This window comes from Rissa tridactyla, chromosome 4, assembly GCF_028500815.1.
Source record: "Rissa tridactyla isolate bRisTri1 chromosome 4, bRisTri1.patW.cur.20221130, whole genome shotgun sequence".
NCBI classification, from domain to species: Eukaryota; Metazoa; Chordata; class Aves; order Charadriiformes; family Laridae; genus Rissa; species Rissa tridactyla.
This window is the reverse complement of record NC_071469.1, coordinates 84174364-84193366: the sequence shown is the minus strand read 5'-3', so window position 1 is coordinate 84193366 and position 19003 is coordinate 84174364. Positions and strand designations below refer to the sequence as shown.

At 38.0% G+C, this 19003-nt stretch overlaps 1 protein-coding gene across 3 annotated transcripts; it reads left to right on the top strand.

The window, feature by feature from the left end:
- The first annotated feature begins 164 nt into the window (after positions 1 to 164).
- Positions 165 to 18231, top strand: UBA2 (ubiquitin like modifier activating enzyme 2). Of its 3 annotated transcripts, none has more exons than XM_054199169.1 (17): positions 165 to 391; positions 4128 to 4211; positions 4469 to 4539; positions 5681 to 5745; positions 6220 to 6320; positions 6483 to 6604; positions 7273 to 7340; positions 9713 to 9834; positions 10719 to 10818; positions 11411 to 11571; positions 12473 to 12566; positions 12665 to 12777; positions 13251 to 13406; positions 13981 to 14077; positions 14616 to 14721; positions 15538 to 15674; positions 17140 to 18231. In XM_054199169.1, exons 1-17 carry the CDS (start codon positions 248 to 250, stop codon positions 17319 to 17321), a joined length of 1923 nt encoding a protein of 640 aa, XP_054055144.1. In that variant the 5' UTR covers positions 165 to 247; the 3' UTR covers positions 17322 to 18231. The 3 variants fall into 3 exon arrangements, with proteins under 3 accessions (XP_054055144.1, XP_054055146.1, XP_054055145.1); XM_054199170.1 differs by lacking the exon at positions 165 to 391 and adding an exon at positions 1030 to 3430; XM_054199171.1 differs by lacking the exons at positions 165 to 391; positions 4469 to 4539 and adding an exon at positions 656 to 977.
- The last annotated feature ends 772 nt before the right edge of the window (positions 18232 to 19003 follow it).

Sequence of the window (19003 nt, the reverse complement as noted above, 5' to 3'; positions counted from 1 at the left end):
GAAGGTCGGCGCCCGGACCCCGGGCAGAGCCCCCCGGTGCCACGTGGCGGGAACGGGGCTCGAAGCTGGGGCTCACCTGGATGCGCGGGAGCGAGCGGCGGTCCTCCCGGCCGGCAGGGGGCGCTGCGGGGCGGGCGGGCGGCGCTCTGGTCTCTGCCGGGCTCGCTGTCCGGAGCGCGGCCCGGCTGAGGCGAGGCGCGCGGAGCCGCTCCCTCTGCCCGCCGCTGTTGTCCGCCCGCCCGCCGTCATGTCGGCGCCGGTGTCGGGCCCCTTGCGCAGCGAGCTGGCGGAGGCCGTGGCCCAGGCCCGCCTCTTGGTGGTTGGAGCCGGCGGCATCGGCTGCGAGCTCCTCAAGGACCTGGTGCTCACCGGCTTCAGCAACATCGACGTGGTGCGGGCCGGGGCGGATGAGGGGCCGGGGCGGCGGCGGGGCCGGCGGGCGGGGGCCTGCGGGGGGGCCCGGGCGCGGGGGCGGCCGAGGCGGGCGGCCCCTCCCGCCGACCGCATTGTCTGCGTGTTTTCAAACTGCTGCGGCCCGCCAAAGCTGCCGGGCCGGGTCAGGCCGCCGCGCCGCCCCCGCCGCCGGGGGACGGGCTCCGCCACAAAGGGGCTGCGGCCTGCGAGCGCCATCCGCCCTGCCGCCTACCGCCGCGCTGCCGGGCCGCGGACTCCCCGCCGGAGCGGGCGGCGGGAGCGGGCGGAGGGCGGTGTTCCGTCCCCCCGGCGGTCGGGCCGTCTTCCCGGGGCAGCGGCGGGAGCCGCCGTCGGTCGGCGGGGGGCGGCTGCGCCTTTCGGGGAGCCCGTAGCTGAAATCCGCTGGGGAAGAGCGGCGTGCCATGTTTGCTGCCCGAGAAAGGCTTAGTTTTGCCTAACGCTGCCTTTGCTAATGCCGTGGATAGTGGTCCGGTGATGGATTGCAGCGAAAAACAAAATACGTGGGAGGCGAACCGTGTATTTAGATACCGAGCTGTAAAACTGTCAGTCTTGGAAGCCCGGTCAGAGTAGCTTCCCGCGGGCTGCTGCTTTCGCTTTTGCTTCCTGATGCTAATCTCTGTCTGCAGGAAGGGCAGGATTGAGAGGGTGGTCGGGGGAAAGGGGTAGAGAGAAATACTCTTAGCAGACCTCCAATTACCTAGTTTCCGGGCCTTTATTAATTTCTTAGAGAAGTTATGGAAAGTATCTGGTTTTAAGAAACCACGTGAGTAGAAATCCTGCACAGGTCTGTTCCTTTGAATGCGTTTTTACTTGTGTGTGCCTGACCCGGAGTCGCATCTGAGAGTTTTGTATGACGAGTTGTACGAAGTTGATTTTTACAGTCAGACTTGTTGAGCAAGGCATGTTAGAAACAGCTTTTATCTAAAAGCTATATCGGCTTGTAGAAGAGTATGGCGGCTGGTTTGCCTTGTTATTCATACAACTCAGGCTTTTCTATTTAAATACTCTTTAAAACTTGTAGGATGTGCTTAAGTCTAATTTCAAATTGTCCCTTTGATTTGAGTCTGCCACTGGGAGCCTGTCCGATTTTAACATTGTACCGGTGAAGTAAACATGTACAGAAGAGTGCGTGCCTGCATTTTCTGCACTGTTTTTTCCCCCTGCTTTTTTTTTTTTTTTACCCTGCTGTGTCATTTGCCTACTCCTGCAGTCCATTATGATAGAAAGAGTGTAATATGTCCTGAGTTTCCAGTTAGTCGTTAGGCGTAAATCTCATTGGGGTATGCTTTTTGTTTCGCTTATTATAGTTTGATTTTTTTGTATTGTCTTTCAAGGCCAACTTGGTTGGACTCTTAAGTACATGTTGGATCGGGGCCATCTTCATTTAAAAATATCATTGGCAGTGTTTTGTGCAAGACAGTAGCGTTTTGATAGCATATGGAGTGAGTGAGCAAAAGATGAGGCGAGAGCAGAAAGAGAATTGTTACACAAAGAGGAAATTTGCCGTTAGGAGAATAAATTGCTTTGGTCAATGTTTGTGATATTGTTGAGGGTTTTCCTCGGTTATTAAACACTGACAAAATTGAACACCTGAAAATGCTTTTTATTTTTATAAGTAAGTTTTGAAATATTTTTTTAAACCAAAATATTAATACTAAAAAAAATGAATCTAGTAGTTTTGAATACCAGATAGCTCATAAATATGTGATTTCATTAAGTGTACTTTATTGAAAGGCAGTGCCGTTGTCCTCATGAATGAAGAACAAAATCAAGTTATTCAAAATCCAAGTCTGAATTAAGACCATGAGTATATATTCTTTGGAAGTTCTGAGGCATTTCTGTCTAACTTAAAAAAACAGGAGCAGCGTAAAAGTTGCTAAAATAAGCGAACAGTTAAATTCTGATCATTCTTAGCTAGATTGAAGCTTCTGTTGAGGTCTAATGGTCTCAAGTATTCTCTTTGGAGAAAAACTTCCTTTGGTTCTTTTGGTCTTTGTAGTACTGTTTTCAGTTGTAGCTTCTGTCACTTGCTATTGTCTCCAGTTAAAATGCAAACAGCTTTCTAGGTAGTGGAAGTTTTCACGTCATCATTTTCACTTCAAGTTTTTGGGATTTTTGGCTTTGGACTAAGTAAGCTTTCCCAGTGTGTCTTATGAGAAAGGGAAGGAGGTAGAAATGTGTTTTCATTGAGAGATACAAGACCATGGATAGTTACAAGGATACGATGGGTAATAAAGACTAAGAGTCACTGCTTTATATAATACATTCCTAAAACACTATATATTTTCTCTTTGCACTATATCCACAGGTGCTTTTATTTAGTGTTTAAATAAAACTCTTTAGCTATTACAGTTCCTAGTATATTAAAACTTAATCCTTAAATTAAAAATATTCCCTTCAGAAAACAGGAAGTTTAATCTTGTATCTCTCACATAAAGGATCTTCAATGGGAAGTGTGTGGCATACTTTTTTCATTATTCAAGTTTGGTTAATAAAATTCAAAGTGTATGAGAACACGCTTGGTAGGTTATGTTTAAACCTCGAGCTGCACAATTGGTGCAGTAGTACTCTCCATATAGTTGAAAGCACTACTGTGTTCAGTATGTCAGCTTTGTCTATGGGAGTTTGGGAGAAATACCTCAGAAAAATTGTCCGAAATGTCTGAAAAACTGTCATCCTCCCCTCCTAGTTAAAAATCTTAGGGAGAGGAGAGGACTTCTAAAAAGAGTCGTTGATCAGAGAAACTGTTTAATTAAAGGAAAAGTAGAGGCAACAAAGGTAGGAATAAATCTTCTCAAAGTTCTAATTAAACATTCTTAATTCTTGTGGTGGTGGGGTAAAGAAATTTGGAATTATGTTCGTGTGCTTATATTAATAACTAGAAATATGACTGTTAGGGGAATTACGGTCATGGCATCCTTTGAGGCTGTACATCACAGGTGTTCTGTGGTATATGTTTTTAAACATCTTGACTGCGCTACTAGAACTCTTTTTTGTAAGTAGACTTCATATTTTTTTTAATATGCACTTAAGCAGTTAGTCCTGGTGGCAAACAGTAAAAGCTTTTGCCCTGCGGTCTCTGAATTAGATGACAATGCAGCCTTCAGTTTACTGATTTGGTTGCTCAAAGCTATGTTCAAATACGAAGTAGAAGGACTAATTAGTTTGCTGAGTAGCCTTTCTTGGACCCTGGGGCAGCGCGGTTCAGAGCCAGCGTTCAGGGTTGTTAGTCCCATGGAGAGTCTGACCAGACCTATCTAGACGGGTTCCTGCTGTGCTCCTGAGTCTCTGTGCTGTGCTCCTGAGGAATTCTTACTAAAATCTTTATCCTGCAGTAAACAGGACAATCAGTTATTGACTTTCTACTAACTACTGTGCATACGTATCAAAATTCTCATGTGGTTTTAGTAGGGATTCTTTCTTCAGAAAGTTTGTTGTCATATAGCCCTTAATTTTTGACACATGGTTCCGTTGTTGGTAGTTACTTAAAATGTATGGATTCCTGAAGACAATTAGGTGATCCCCTGTGCCTCTGCAGCTGCTGTAGTGCAGATGTATCACCTGTATGCGGGTCTGAAAAGGGGTCTGTACAGTTCATGCATTTTGGTCAGTGGCGTTTGCTTCAAACTGTTAACGCTTTTGTTCCTTTTATTTCTGTGAAAGTGAAACAGCTGTCTCTTGTGTGTTTATAGATTGATTTGGATACTATTGATGTCAGCAATCTCAACAGGCAGTTTTTGTTTCAAAAGAAACATGTTGGAAGATCAAAATCACAGGTGAGGAGAGAGTCAAAGCTCAAGTCTTAGTGTTATTTTATGGACAGCGTTAGAAACATGTCACAATTTTTTTTTTCTACTGTGAAGAGGTAAGTGTTGGTTGGTTGATCATGGCTATCCACAACATTTCATTATAAAAGTATTTAAATCTCTTAAGGTAGTCAACTTACTCGATACTCAACTGGTATTGAGTCTGTCTTTAGAAGGAAGGAAGAAATAATAAGTGGTTTTTTGTTTTTGTTTTTTTTTATTTCTAGGTTGCCAAGGAAAGCGTGTTACAGTTTTATCCAGAAGCTAATATTATAGCTTACCATGATAGCATCATGAAGTATGTTTGTTTTTAAGCTCTAACTACATGTTTTGATTTGCAAGTACTGTCTTGTTTAAATGCTACAATGGTTTGCTTTAAGATCCTTTACAAAGCTACCACAGTAAGAAGGAATAGCTGTAAATATGAGACTACCACACACCTGAGCAGGAGTGTGGATTTTGCATGGGTTTCCTTAAGCTCTGGTAGTAAGCTGTAGTCATTTGCTTGTGTCTGTTTTTCATTTTATTAGCAACATTTACTATATAAGTTTCTACACTGTAAGGATGCCCTGATGTCTTAAGCAATAATTGGATTAAAATAAATGTGAATGTTGAGTCCATGATTAAAAACACCAAGTGCTTTGTGTGGGTGTAGGTAACGGAGTATCATTTATATGCGCCCCAAACTGTTAAAATTTAGTCTTTATGGTCCATAACCAATGAATACAAGATTATGTAGATTTTCATTAGCTGTTTCCTATGTTTTAATTTGTATTTGTAGTTTCTTAAAAATTTATATTCTGTAATATCAAGGTTTGAACTCTGATGTTGCTGTTAGAAACTGAAACACTGACTCATTGCATCCTTCTTCTGAAACTGTAAAACGGTTAATCCAGTTTCCTCTTCACTTTCTCTTCTTTGCCACCTTCTTCCTGAAATCAGAAAAACACAATGTAAAGATACTAAAGTGTCAAGACTTTAAAATCCCATGTCTTGGCTCCTAAGGGTATGGAGGCATGATCAAAACCAATTGAGCTATCACAGTGTAATGAATTATCAACAGTCTGATGAGCTGTGGTAATTACAGCGTGCATGTTTTAGCCTCAGCTGATGGTTTTTAAGGTCAGTTACCATAGCTTAGCCAATTTACTCGTTAGGTCAGAGCAGTGTAATCACTTTTTCATTGTCTGCCTATTTCATTGGTCAAATTAGTACTAATTGCAATAGCTTCCTTCCAGCAGCATAAAATTCATGCTTTCACTCGGCTTTAAAATGGGCAGAAGACAAATGGGGCGGTTAAAGGCTAGCAGTAAGTCTATAATATGTGTAATTTATCACACAAACATCAGTCCACCTGTTGCATGTGTATAGCTTCTGTTGTGGCGAAGTAACCGACAACTTTGATATGCCATTTTGAGTATTTTTTTTCTTTTCTGTAGCCCTGACTATAACGTAGAATTCTTCCGCCAGTTTACGTTGGTTATGAATGCTCTGGATAACAGAGGTGAAGTTTTCACTATGATTTTATATGGGAGATGAAATACTCTTGCTTGCTCATATAAACAGAACTTTAGTGTGTTCTACTGTTAGTTCTGCAATGTCAGTTAAATAACAAATATCCTCTTATCCCATCTGTAGTTTGACTAATGCTTGTGTGTTTCACTAGAAATTTGAAAGGGTAGTTAGTGCTTTTACAAGTGTTTCTGAAGTAAATGTTAGCTGCTATGTTGCTGCTTTACAGGAACTAATGAGTATTGTGCATATATATGTAACTTACTCAGTTGAGTTTGCTATCTTTAATAGTATGTTTAATATTTTGTGTTAACTGAAAAATTGACTTTGAAAAAGGCGTAGTGCTCTGTAATAAAATAAGGCAGATTAAGGATAAGTGTTTGCATAGGAGGGTAGTTTGAATTTGGAGAAGTAAAACTTTTTTTCTAATTATTCAAATATTTCTTTAAAAACTCTTGATTTGCAGCTGCCCGTAACCATGTGAACAGGATGTGTCTCGCTGCCGATGTTCCTCTTATAGAGAGTGGAACTGCAGGCTACCTTGGACAAGTAACAGTTATTAAAAAGGTTAGGTTGTCTATTACTCTTGTTGCTTTAAGTTTAAATCATTGGCTATTTTAGACAACCAGGGGGTTGCGTGTTTAGAGATACAGTTACAGTTCATCTGGTAATAGCATATACTATCAGTAGCCGTCACAGTGTGACAAGAAATATTTCACTTTTCACCAGGGAGTGACAGAATGTTATGAATGTCATCCTAAACCAACTCAGAAGACTTTTCCAGGCTGCACAATCCGAAATACTCCATCGGAACCTATCCATTGCATTGTGTGGGCTAAGTATTTGTTCAAGTAAGTGACTTAAAAAAAAAAAAAAAAAAAAAAAAAAAAAGGTACTGTGGTTCACTCTTCTGCTTTCTAAACCTACAGATGGAGAAATAAAGTGGACACACACTTTTTGGGAGTTTGTCAGTTTGTTTGTTTTGTTAAATGAATATGGATTACAGCAAAAACCTCCCAGTTCTTTTGACCTGGGTTTTGGGGTGTTTGTTTTTTTTTTTTAATTTTAATATAAAGATGGAGGGTAGGTTAGTACTTAGGCCTTGCTCTAATATCACAGAAAGACCGGCAGAGTACTTTGGCACAGCAGTGTAGGTTTCACCTTTGTGTGAAGTTAACATGTTTTTCAGTTTAATGCATGATTAACAGATGTGAAGTTTGCTGGGATCTTGGAGGGCTATAAGCAATGCATTCAGTAATGCAGTATAAATATAAGGCTGGGTGAACTATTGAGTGAGATATACAGAACTCTTTTCCTAAATTAATTTTTGTATTGGACATTTTGTGTTGTCAGAGTTAAGTCCCCATGTGATGAATCCCAGCATTTTAAAGAGCAATGTATGAAGCGGTACTCTGATAGCAAGAATTCTGAAGTGGATATATATTCGTTAGCAAATATTTCAGTCTTTAACTAGATATGATGAAATTCTAGTGTTGTGTTTTTCTTAATTGTAATATAGCCAGTTGTTTGGAGAAGAAGATGCTGATCAAGAAGTCTCTCCTGACAGAGCTGATCCTGAAGCTGCCTGTGAGTGTGATCTAAGCTGGTAGCTTACCCCATTACTGAAATGTTCTGTTTCAGAGGTTATGACTTGTTTCTTTATGTTTCTTAAAGTTAGAGAGTTCAGCTCCATTTTCTTTTAAGAGGATTCCATTTACTGTACCTTTAGACAAGAGTTTGGGGTGTGTTAACAGTAGTTTCCCTTACAGACCTTCATGTACACTGTGCATAATTTAGTTCCCTTGTACAGCCGCTTATTAGATATTTGTAACAGTTTCAGAGTGTTTTAGTTAACTTGATGCATAGTGCATACCAGAGGTTTTTTCATGGAGAAAGCCCAAAAAATACTCTTCAGAATGGGAACAGTTTAACAGTTTCACCTGACAGAACTGTGGCCCTTGTGGGCAGCCTAAAACATTATTAAAATGATTACTTCAGCTGTTTTGAAAACTTTTTAATACAGTGTAAGATGGGTCACTGGCATTCACTAGTTGTTCTCAGCGTGTGTGTGTGTAACAACTGTGAGGAGCACAATCGACACACTCGCTAATGATGAAGTTCCAGTTAACACACCCAGGTGTAAGATACATGATTTAGTCACGTAGGCTTCTGTGTTTGGAGACTCCTGTTTCCTCTGCGGCAAATGGTCTTCCCCATGTGCACTGAAACTTGAAGTGAAAAGTGAGGTTGAAGTGCAAATTAACTATAACTGATCTTTGTAGGGTGGCCTTTTTTTCCCCTGTATATTTGGATTTGATGGAGGGCTTCCTTCTCTGCAGCTGGGACGCTTGCCTTTTGAACTGAGAACTGAGTGATATTTGTAGTCACTCTGCATTTTCCCCTCCTAGCTGAGGGACTGCAAGGAAATACAGGGGTTGTGTTTGAACTCTTCCAGCCTGAAACACTTCAGTGTTAATCTACACAGGAAACATGCCCATTGTGAGTGATGGGTTTGTAGCTATTCAGTATTTTTCTGTAAGGACAGTAACCATAGTTGCTGTGAAGGTGAAAAAGCATCATTGTTTGTTGCTTCTTTGATAGATGAATGGACTGGGGAGAGGGACCTTAGAGGATCCTCCGACTCTTCAGTTTCTCTGAACATTGGATAGTGATTGCCCCATAGGTTATTCCTACGGGAAGTCCAGAATGAAATAGCTGAGTCTTATTAAGAATGGCTTATAAACTCACTTAAAACAACAGCTGCTGGCGTACTTGGAAGGTAGCAGATGCAGTGCTACTTATTTAAACAAAGATACCAGGGCAGTTATAGGAAGGCCTGAGCTGTAGCCTCACATCTGTAGTGAGCAAACTCTCCGTAGTGATAATGCTGTTTAGAATCGGTAGACATATGTGGGCTATCAGGGAAGAGACAGTGCAGCCTTTGTAAAGCAACATTGTGCCTTGCCTGGCTCTGTAGGTCCTTTGAAGACATTGCAGACCTGCGGACTGGTTTAGATTCATACCTGGTTTACACTGGTGTCAGTCTGCAGGGGGCACTTGAAAACTTGTGAGGAACCTGAAGGAGCTAAGCAGCCATGGGGACAAAAAAGGATGTGAATTCTGAAGTGGATAAACTACTAAAATGATAGAGATAAACGGTAATTAGAGAAATGTCTCAGATTGGGGATGGGATCAGTGCTGTTCAGCATCTGTCGTTAAGCAAAGTCACTCAGAATAATAAAGATGAGGAAAAAAACTGCAAAAGTAGTAGAAAGTGTCACAATACAGAATGACTGGACAGTGAGACATTAGGTAGATTTGGTGCAGATAAATATGAAATTATGTAAATGATGCAGTGGTGAAAGGGGGGAAGCATTCACAAATTGGCGTATAAGATGATGGTCTCAGAGTTGATTTTTCTCATTCAGTCAAGATGTTAATAGTTAGTTTTATGAAAACATCAACCTGCTGCTTATTAGGAATCACAATAGCAATTGCTGGATGTGACTGGGAAAGAAACACAAAATGAATAGCATCTGTACGCATGGAATTTTTTTGTATAGGAATAACCAGAGATAGGAAGCTGATTTTTTTTTTTTTTTTTTTTTTTTTGTGTTGGAAGTTCTAACCAAACTAAGACTCTTCAGCCAGGAAAAGAGACTACTAAAAGGAGATGGTTAGAGATTTATGAAATCACAACATTATGTGGAGAAAATTAATAGGAAACAATTGTTCACTGTTTGTGCCAATAAAGGAATTAGGTGACATCAACTTAAATTAGTGAGTTGCAGTCGCAGAAGCGAACAGGAGTAGTCGCACTGTGTCTAGTTCAGCTTTTGTTGGGCGCAGTACAGCCATTTTGTTGTCCCTGCATAACTTTGGTTATTGACTTTCGGGGAAGTACTTCAATGTATTTTCCTTTTTTTGAATTAAAATATTGGTTAACACTTTATTAATAGGGGAGCCAGCAGAAGCAGAAGCCAGAGCACGAGCATCCAATGAAGATGGTGAGATTAAACGTGTTTCAACTAAGGAGTGGGCTAAATCAACTGGATACGATCCAGTTAAACTTTTTACTAAGGTATCTTCTTTCCCCCAATAAATGCCTTTATTTGAAGTGTATAAGGTGCTTTAAAGTTAAGTCAAAACCCAGTTTGGACACTTAATGCTACCTACCAATTATGCAATTATGTTATGACTTTCACCAATTTTGCTGTAAGGTTGGTCTTTTACACCACTTGCATGTTTTACAGCATTCCATCTGTGTCTGTACAGATGACTTTAGCAACTTGTCCGTACTGTACAGAAAAAAAAATTAATTCAAATTACTTATAATATGAAAAGGTAAACTTGAATTCTGTAGGAGTTTCACTGGGCATAATTGGAACCTATCTGAGGACCTAAAAGCTATCAGTCATCTGCTGTGTGTAATCAGGCATAAGAAAATGCAAACTGGTTTAGGAGTTTTCCTTCTAAATAGTTGCTGAAAGTGGATAAATAGAGGAAATGAGTATAAAATGTAATGTTGATAGGTAGTAATAACCTTACTTTGGAAATTCAGTGGCACGTAGGTAAGAATATCTTGGGGAGGGTATACAAAGAGCTGTAGTGATGGTTTCAATAGGCACGTGAACCCACCACTGTTTGGACTATTGTTTCTTGATTTTTACTTTACTTCCCTCCCAAATTAATCAGAGCTGTGTCCGCTTTATGCGGTAACTGTTACAGATTAAGGAATAAGACGTTTTTTGAATCTGTTTTGTTGTTGTTGTTTTTTTTTTTCCTGAGGAGTTTGATTTTTATTTGTATGGTTGAAAATACTTTCAAGGAGAAAAGCAAAACCTCATAAATCTAATGCTGATTTTTCAGTTTCGCAGCAGATGTAAAAATAAAGTATGTCTTTTTTTTCCCCCTTTCATTTTAATGTTGTTTTTGTGGTGTTGGTTTTTTTTTAATGTTTCCTAGCTTTTCAAAGATGACATTAGATATCTGCTGACGATGGACAAACTGTGGAGGAAAAGAAAGCCTCCAGTGCCACTGGACTGGGCTGAGGTACAAAATCAAGGTAATCGTCCCTCCTCCCACTGTATATTTGTAAGTCATGCCTGCTGTTTGTCAAGGCATCTCTGTGATATGTACGTTTTCTCACTGTCACAGTTGAGTACTGATAATGAACATATTAATTCTTTGTGATTCGTGAAGATTCAAAATTTTTCTCTATATAGAAGGCATTTTTTGCTAAAACTGTTTTGCAATTGTTATTTTAGATACTCAGTATTGGCTGTACAAAATTCACCTTTCACAACATTACATGTCAGCTTATTCTAGGAGGCTTTACCATAAGCACTGATATGTTTACCTCTGAAAGCTGAGTTTTGCTGAAAATTTACATTTGCTGTAATTTGTGCATGTCTAGGTGATTGCTATAAGTTGATACAGCTGTAGTTTTGAGATATATATCGATATAGCTATAGTTGCAGTTTTAAATGCAGACTTGTTGTAAAATGTTGGGGCTCCCATAGTTTAAGGATATTGTTCTTCAATTTTGAAAATATTTTATTTTGCTGAAATTTGAAAATTCTTAGCTCTTTGAGAGGACTTCTGTGTGATTTATATGTATTCCTGATCTTAATTATTTTTTTCGTCTTTTCCTAAAGAGAAGAACATATCTGACCAACAAAATGAATCCTCCGCAGTCTTGAAGGATCAGCAGGTTCTTGATGTCAAGAGCTATGCACACTTATTTTCAAAGAGTGTTGAAACCCTGAGACTTCACCTGGCTGAGAAGGGTGACGGAGCAGAGCTCATATGGGATAAGGTTAGTTTGCCAAATGCTAAGAACCAGTTAAACTCTACATATGTGGTGCAAGCATTAACAGGACTCATTCAGTTGCATTCCAAAATAGTGCTATTTGGAACGAAAACGTCTGGCACCTCACTGAAAGCACTTCCTATATGTAAACAAATACATCCTTTAAACACTCTATAACTCACTGAGTGTAAGGGTTAACTATTGTGATGTAAAGTAACTTAATTCACCAATTTTAAAAAGAAGAAATTCAAAGTATTTGCCATACTCTTATTTTTTAAAATATTTTAGTAATGCAGCTTCACTTCTTCCTTTTCAGCTTTCTCTAAAACATGCTCTTGTACAGTCATTTGTAGCTAGAGTTCTGCTGACTTGTACGTTGTAATTAGTTCTGATGATAGGTATGTGATACATTACGAGTTTTGCTGAGGAAAAACAAGAATAGGATTTTCTCTTTTTGCACCAGAGGCAGTGTTATGTTCCTGCAGTCAGTTGTCATTTGGCATAAGAAAAAAAAAAAGTAGTTTTTAAATATAGGGGGTAACAAAATAGTATCACAACAGAGAGTAAAAACACCTCTTTCTGAAACACCTGTTTTTGAAACTGAGCGTAAAACATCTTAAGATTTAGGATTCAGACATTATTTTGAACATACAAGGCATTTTATTAATATTAATATGCTAATTCACTGCTGAAATAGTAAGTACAGTTTCTAAACATGTGTATTTAAAGTATTACTGCTCTATCTAAACATACCATCTGAAAGAGGACGTATATTGACTTTGAAATGGAATATTGAATAGACTTTTTAAAACTTTCTGTTTTTAAGGTTTTGGGAACCATGTGTTGCAAACTTTTTTCCAATGAGTAATCCAATTTTTAAATACTTTTTGTATTAACTTCTTCTCAGGATGACCCTTCTGCAATGGATTTTGTCACTTCTGCTGCCAACCTCAGGATGCATGTTTTCAGTATGAATATGAAGAGCAGATTTGATATCAAGTGTAAGGATGAAATATAATGTTGTTTTATTTAAATTATAATCTAAACTTCTCATTTTCATTTGCTGTTAAAAATCTGCATACTCTTCCTTATTTTGCAGCAATGGCAGGAAATATTATCCCAGCTATAGCTACTACTAACGCCGTAATAGCTGGTCTGATAGTGCTGGAGGGTCTGAAGATTTTATCAGGAAAAATAGATCAGTGTAGAACGGTAAGTGGGACTAAGATGCTCTCAGTTTCTTGTTATTTATTATTTGTTTAAAAGTTACATTTAACCTGCTTTGACTATTATGTAGAGTTACTGTCTCTCACTTGTTGCTTCAGTAGATTCTGAATGTGCTGGGAACTTCCAGCCGCAATGAGAAGAGAAGTGGAAGCCTCAAGGATCATTAAATTCCTCTGATTTAATGAAAATTGGCTGCTGGATAGGAGAGAGAAGCAGCCTGACATGGCTTGAGACATGGTTGTGTCATGTTACGGATCTATTTGGCAGTAGCTGGGCAGTAGCACAGGTGGTGTTGTGAACTGGCCGTAATCCGCACTTTCTCCTGTTCAGCGGGCATGTCAAAGAGGATTAGGGAACGGGACAACCCGTGAGACTGAGAGAATAAATCTGTAGGAAAACAGGTTTTATGAGTGCTCTTACTTACAGAATAACTTGTTTTATTCTTGTCTGTCCTCAAGATTTTTCTGAACAAGCAGCCAAATCCCAGAAAGAAGCTATTGGTTCCTTGTGCTTTGGATCCGCCAAATCCTAACTGTTACGTATGCGCAAGTAAGCCAGAAGTGACTGTGAAACTTAATGTACACAAAGTTACCGTGTTAACACTCCAGGATAAGGTAAATCTTGAATGTTAGCTACGGCTTTCGTTCTGATTTTAATACCGTAAATTATTAAAGTTAGGGGTTTGGTCAATACATTTTGTGTAAACATCAGCTGTTTATATTTGCTTTACATTTCGCATTTCTCTCAGCTACAAGAACTAGATTAGCCAGTATGTTTCTTGCTTGTGTGTGCTTGTATATCTCATGAAAGAGTGTTTGTATTTTGTAAATTTTTGGTGGTTTTAAAGCCTATTCATATATAACAGCAAAAAGACTAAGTTTGTATTTCAGTTGCATGTTTCAGTAGCAACATTACAGTTGCATAGTCACAAGTGATTTGTAATTCTGTCACTTTATGAAGTATTCTAAAAAATTTTTCAGTGTATCCGAACCTGTAGGTTTCAGACAGCAAAACTGTAATTATTGTGTTCATGGAAGTTAAAAAAAAAAAAAAAAAAAAAAAAGTATAGACTTTCATCTGATGCCTGAAAATGAGCCAGAATAAGACAATCAACATAATTCAAGGTTCTTCCTTTTATAAGTGTTTTTAAGTCAGATAGTGATTAAATAACCATATTCCTCTTTTCAGATAGTGAAAGAAAAATTTGCTATGGTAGCACCAGATGTACAAATAGATGATGGAAAAGGAACTATTCTTATCTCTTCAGAAGAAGGAGAAACAGAAGGTATGCATGCCGGAGCTTTTTAGATCAGAGCAGATAAAAACTAGGAAGAAACCAGGATGTACAGAACGGAAGCATAGCAAATGTTCTAGTGTTCATCATGCAGACTAATATTTGAAAAGAACTGGATTTGCAAGTATTTAAGTGGCTTGAGAATAGCTAGTGGTATTGTCTACAAGCCTGCGTGTCCAGTTCAGCTTTCCTATCTAAAGTACTTTTCACCTGGAGCGTCAGGATTCCTTTCAAGAACATGTATTCAGCTATAAAACTGCACCTCTGTTTGCAAGACCCATTCATTTTCTTGTTCTTAGATTGTGGTCTTTGTATGATGCTTGTAGGCACTATTGTAATACAAACACAAACATAAGCAGTTTTAACTCCTGATAGGCTTAAATGTCAGCTTTTACTTTAAATATAGCCAATAAATGCTAATCTTATGTTTCTACATAAACCTTCTGGAGTACTCATTCTATCATACTCAAGTGTAAAGGATCTTTATATAAATAGCTGTATACATTGCAGTTTTTCACTATTTTTGTAGCAAATAACCACAGGAAATTATCAGAATTTGGAATTCGAAATGGCACTCGACTACAAGCAGATGACTTCCTCCAGGACTATACACTGTTAATCAATGTGCTTCATAGGTAAGGATTCTGGATAATTCGTTTTGTATGTATATGTAAAACAGTTCTACAGGCAATTTCGAACTCAGAATTTTAAATTCGTGAATAAAGCTCAAACATTAAGCTGTGTAAAGAAAATATAGAGGTAAAAGAGGCATTGTTATTTTTTATGAATTTGTGGATTTAGGGTTTTTTGAGTTCTTGTTTTGTTTTTTTTTTTTGTTGTGTTTTTGGATGTTTTTACAACAGTAATTGGAAAAAGTCTATTTGAATAATTTGTCATTACACAACATAAAAATACAGTGTAAAACCAAACTTACTTCTGGGGCAGCCAACAAGTGAGAAACTGTTTTTTTTAAAAAAAAAAAAAAAAAAAAATTAAGGCAAAAAACCCCCCAGCCTGCTGGGGTAGTAGATCCTCTGTTTGACTACCTGTGTTCAGATGCAGCAATGCAAATAGAAGTCACTTTGAAGTTATTGGTGTGTGGTTTTAACCCTGGATAAGTTATATACATATTATTACAGTAAATTACCACACTGCACTTTCAGTGAGAATAGGAATGTGATATTGAGAAAGAAAGGTAAGCTCAGGTAATGATTTTTCTCATTCCGAAGCATTTTAAGTCATGGCACTGGGTGGAACAGTGTTTACGACTAGACAAAACATAAATTATAAAGGACAACTGACAGATTTTCCTGTTTTTTTAATATGCATTTCTCATTTTGTCCTAGTTGCAGGGTGCTTTACTATTTGAATACATACTTTCTTTGTGGAAAAAAAACCCAGTTTTTTATTTTCACCTGGTTGTTTAAAAGCCATATGTATTTTTTTTGCAGCGAAGACCTAGAAAAAGATGTAGAATTTGAAGTTGTTGGTGATACCCCTGAAAAAGTTGGCCCTAAACCATCAGAACCAACATCCAAGAACATTACCAATGGTAGCGATGATGGAGCGCAACCCTCGACATCAACAGGTAAATAAGAGTAATCAATAGTAAATAAAACAAAATAGCCTTTCAGTAGTGCAGTCCAATTAAAACAGTTGTCTTCAGTTTTATGACTTAACTTTGCCAACATGAAATAAAAGGCATTTAAGTTGTTTCTGTGTATAAATACAATATTAAATAGAAAAAATGCATAGTTGTAATTGTTACAAAATGCACATTTAAGTTTGTTACAAAGGTTTGAAATTATATTATTTAATTCACAAGGGCTTGGCTGGGTGTCAGCTTAACTGCATCATTTGGACAGGGATTTAAATAAAGTTAGACCCATTCTACCTGATGGTCACGCTATCGCTTGGCAAAAAAGAATCAACGAAATTTGTCACTTTCTCCCTACAGGTTAAAAATTACTTTGTGGATGTCTTTGATACTGTTTCATTTTGTTAATTTAAGAAGACGTCTTTATTATCTGCTTACAAAATAATTATTTTTCGCCTGTCAAGCAAAACATGGCAAGAAAATAATATTTGCTATCCAGGAAGAAGTGCCATCACCTTCCTAAAGTAGAGTGTTTCTTTGAACATACTCAGAGTAGTTTAATTTAAATGAATATGGGATGTTTAAGCACTGAAGGCTAACGTACTGGAAATGTCATACTGTTTAATAGGGATAGCGTATGAATCTGAAAACTTGTTGTGACATGTGTAAGTTGGGTATCTGTAGTTCTGTCTTACACTTTTGGATGATGTTCCTCTGCCTGTCAGATGGTCTGATTTAAGATACGTGCACACATACATAGTCATTGCCTCTTGTTTCAGGGGAGATTAAATGCTAACAAGATTGCTAAAACTGATTTCAAATTTTTTATATATATATATATATATATATAAAAGCCCTAGCATAAAATTAGTTTTTACAATGAATTTGTACTTCAAAACAAACAAAATCCATTAGATGTCTTGAAAGTTCATGACTGGGTCTATTTTCCCTTCTCTATACTATCCATTGTTACCCTTTGGCTCATTAAGTCTGCTCAGTCTTCTGCTCCTCCTCTCTCTCTTCACGTGTTCTCTCTTGTGGAGCATGGTGTCTAGTGGGAGTTCTGTTGAATGCTCTAGTGAACGGAGAGGCTGGACTTCAGCTCAGTGGGTGTAAAAGTTCTTTTCTCAAGGACTGCTGCAGACGATAGCATGCAATTCTTCTGTTTTTGTACATGGAAAAAAAAATACCTTTTTAACTAATGCATTTCACGTATTTTTGGGTTATTGCAATATTTTCCGTACCTCTAGTGAACAGAGAATAACATGTGAAAAGCCTATTTATACTGATTTCAGAGAAATCCAAAATATTCTTTCAGTTGAGTGACAAAGAATATAGGTAATGCTCCAAGATTATTTGTTGTATTAGAGACATTCTTATTTTTCTGTGTGGAATTTGGTTTGAGAGTAGGCTACTTTCACAGTATCTGTTTGAACTAAAACCATATATTTTACAGCTCCAGATCAAGACGATCTATTGATTGTTGATTCTGAAGATGAAGGTACTTCAAGCAATGCTGATGATGACATGGAAAACAAAAGCCGCAAGAGAAAACTAGAAGATAAAGAGTGTGTCAGTACAAAGAGAGCACGTACTGAGCAGACAGAAGAGCAAGATGAAATTATAGCATTAGACTGAACATGCAAATGCCCCTTGACAAAATGATTCAGATAAAGTAATACAGTAACAGCATATTATGTTGGGATGTGAAAAATGTCCAGAACTAGATTTATTTTAAGGCCTTCATTTCAAGTGAATACCAAACCACTGGCTTAAATAATTTGTGTCTGTTTCTCTTGATGATAAAGCTCTCAATAGACTCTTTCAGAAGTTTTTCCATATTAATTCAGTATATTAAATGTAGTAGAAACATAGTTTATAAATACTTACAGATAAGTATTTGCTTAAACAGTCATGAAAAAAAGCATGTTATTTTTGTGTAAATACCTTTTAGGTATAATTCAATAGGACAAAAAAAACCCCACCTACTCTTATTTAGTAAAGAGTCATCATCTGATGCCTAGATTTTAAGTTACTACATTTTTATTTTTTGCTTGAAGAAAAATATTTTTAGCCTAGTCCTAAACATTTTTCACACCCTGAACAAGTAAAGAAGAAAATTCAATAAAGCAAATTAGTGCCATGTTTTAACAGTGTTCTTAAACTTCAACTGGCACTATGTACATTACTGTAAAACTGTTAATTTACTCAAGTTTTTCAGCTCGTACTGCCTGGTGGTATGTCAATGTAAGAAGCAAATTTTTGTGTATTGTTACAGTTTCAGGTTATTTATATTTGATGTTTTGTAAACTCAGATACTACTACTATACTGTACATCTGATGGACCAAATAAATGACATCTGAAATACTTGCTATATTTGCTTGCACAGTCCAAGTTTATGCTGACTTACGGGATTTTACAATGTATAGCCTTCAAAAATTACTGTATTATTTTCATTTTTCTAAACATAACCTAGTAGTACAGAACTTAAGCTTCACTTGTTTGAGGTGAAAGGGGAATTTTTTTAATAAAACTTTTGTGAATGTTTTTTTTCTTGGACAATCAATTATTGGCCTCTTTGGTTGGAGCATTTGCACTGCCACACGCGCGCTTTCACCACCTTGCGCCTTCAGGAAGCGGAAAGCGCTGGTCAAACTGTCAGTGTTGATTCTTTGAACACATTAACTAGCCTTTTCTGTCACTATACTGAAATGACTTTCCAACTTAGTCAACCAAAACTGCTTCTATTCGTAGATAAGTATGCAGAGTTCGCCTTGCAGAGCAGAGGAACTGAGCAGGCAAGTTTTATTCTGTTACAGTTTGCAAACCAAATGAATTTTAAACAAGATGTTTAACCATATAGAAGGAGAAAGTAAAAAACCCAGCACGTTTCTGTGCCTGCACCTGGTTCTGTCTCGTACAAAGGCCAGCTTGTCACCAGTGTTAAATTGCCAATGCAAAACTATGATTCCATGATGCAATTAATATTTTCTCTCTTCTTTAGGTAGTAATAGTCATACGCAATGGCTTGTTTGGAGGCATACTACTCCACTGCGAAATTAAATCCTTTTGAGTTAGTTGCTTGTTGGCCAGAAGGAGTGAAGACTGAGAGGTAAAGATGTAAATAAGAGGCATCACAGAAAGGATTTTGAATGCTGCAGTGGGAAGGTTTTATATTTCTTGCCACAAACAGTTGAAGCACTAGAATTCAATATGTCTGGCTACATCTTCCAAAAATTAAGGCCGATGTTTTCTTTTTTTAAGCTTTACTAAAAATAGAATTATTGGTTTATTAAGTTAGTTGTCGGATAGCTTGTGC

Bases quoted from the DNA above. Each gene is read 5' to 3' on its own strand.
- UBA2 (XM_054199169.1), top strand. From the start codon at position 248: ATGTCGGCGCCGGTGTCGGGCCCCTTGCGCAGCGAGCTGGCGGAGGCC. The intron at 392-4,127 runs GTGCGGGCCGGG...GTGTGTTTATAG, and splicing joins GCTTCAGCAACATCGACGTG to ATTGATTTGGATACTATTGA. The intron at 12,778-13,250 runs GTAAGTGGGACT...TCTGTCCTCAAG, and splicing joins AAATAGATCAGTGTAGAACG to ATTTTTCTGAACAAGCAGCC.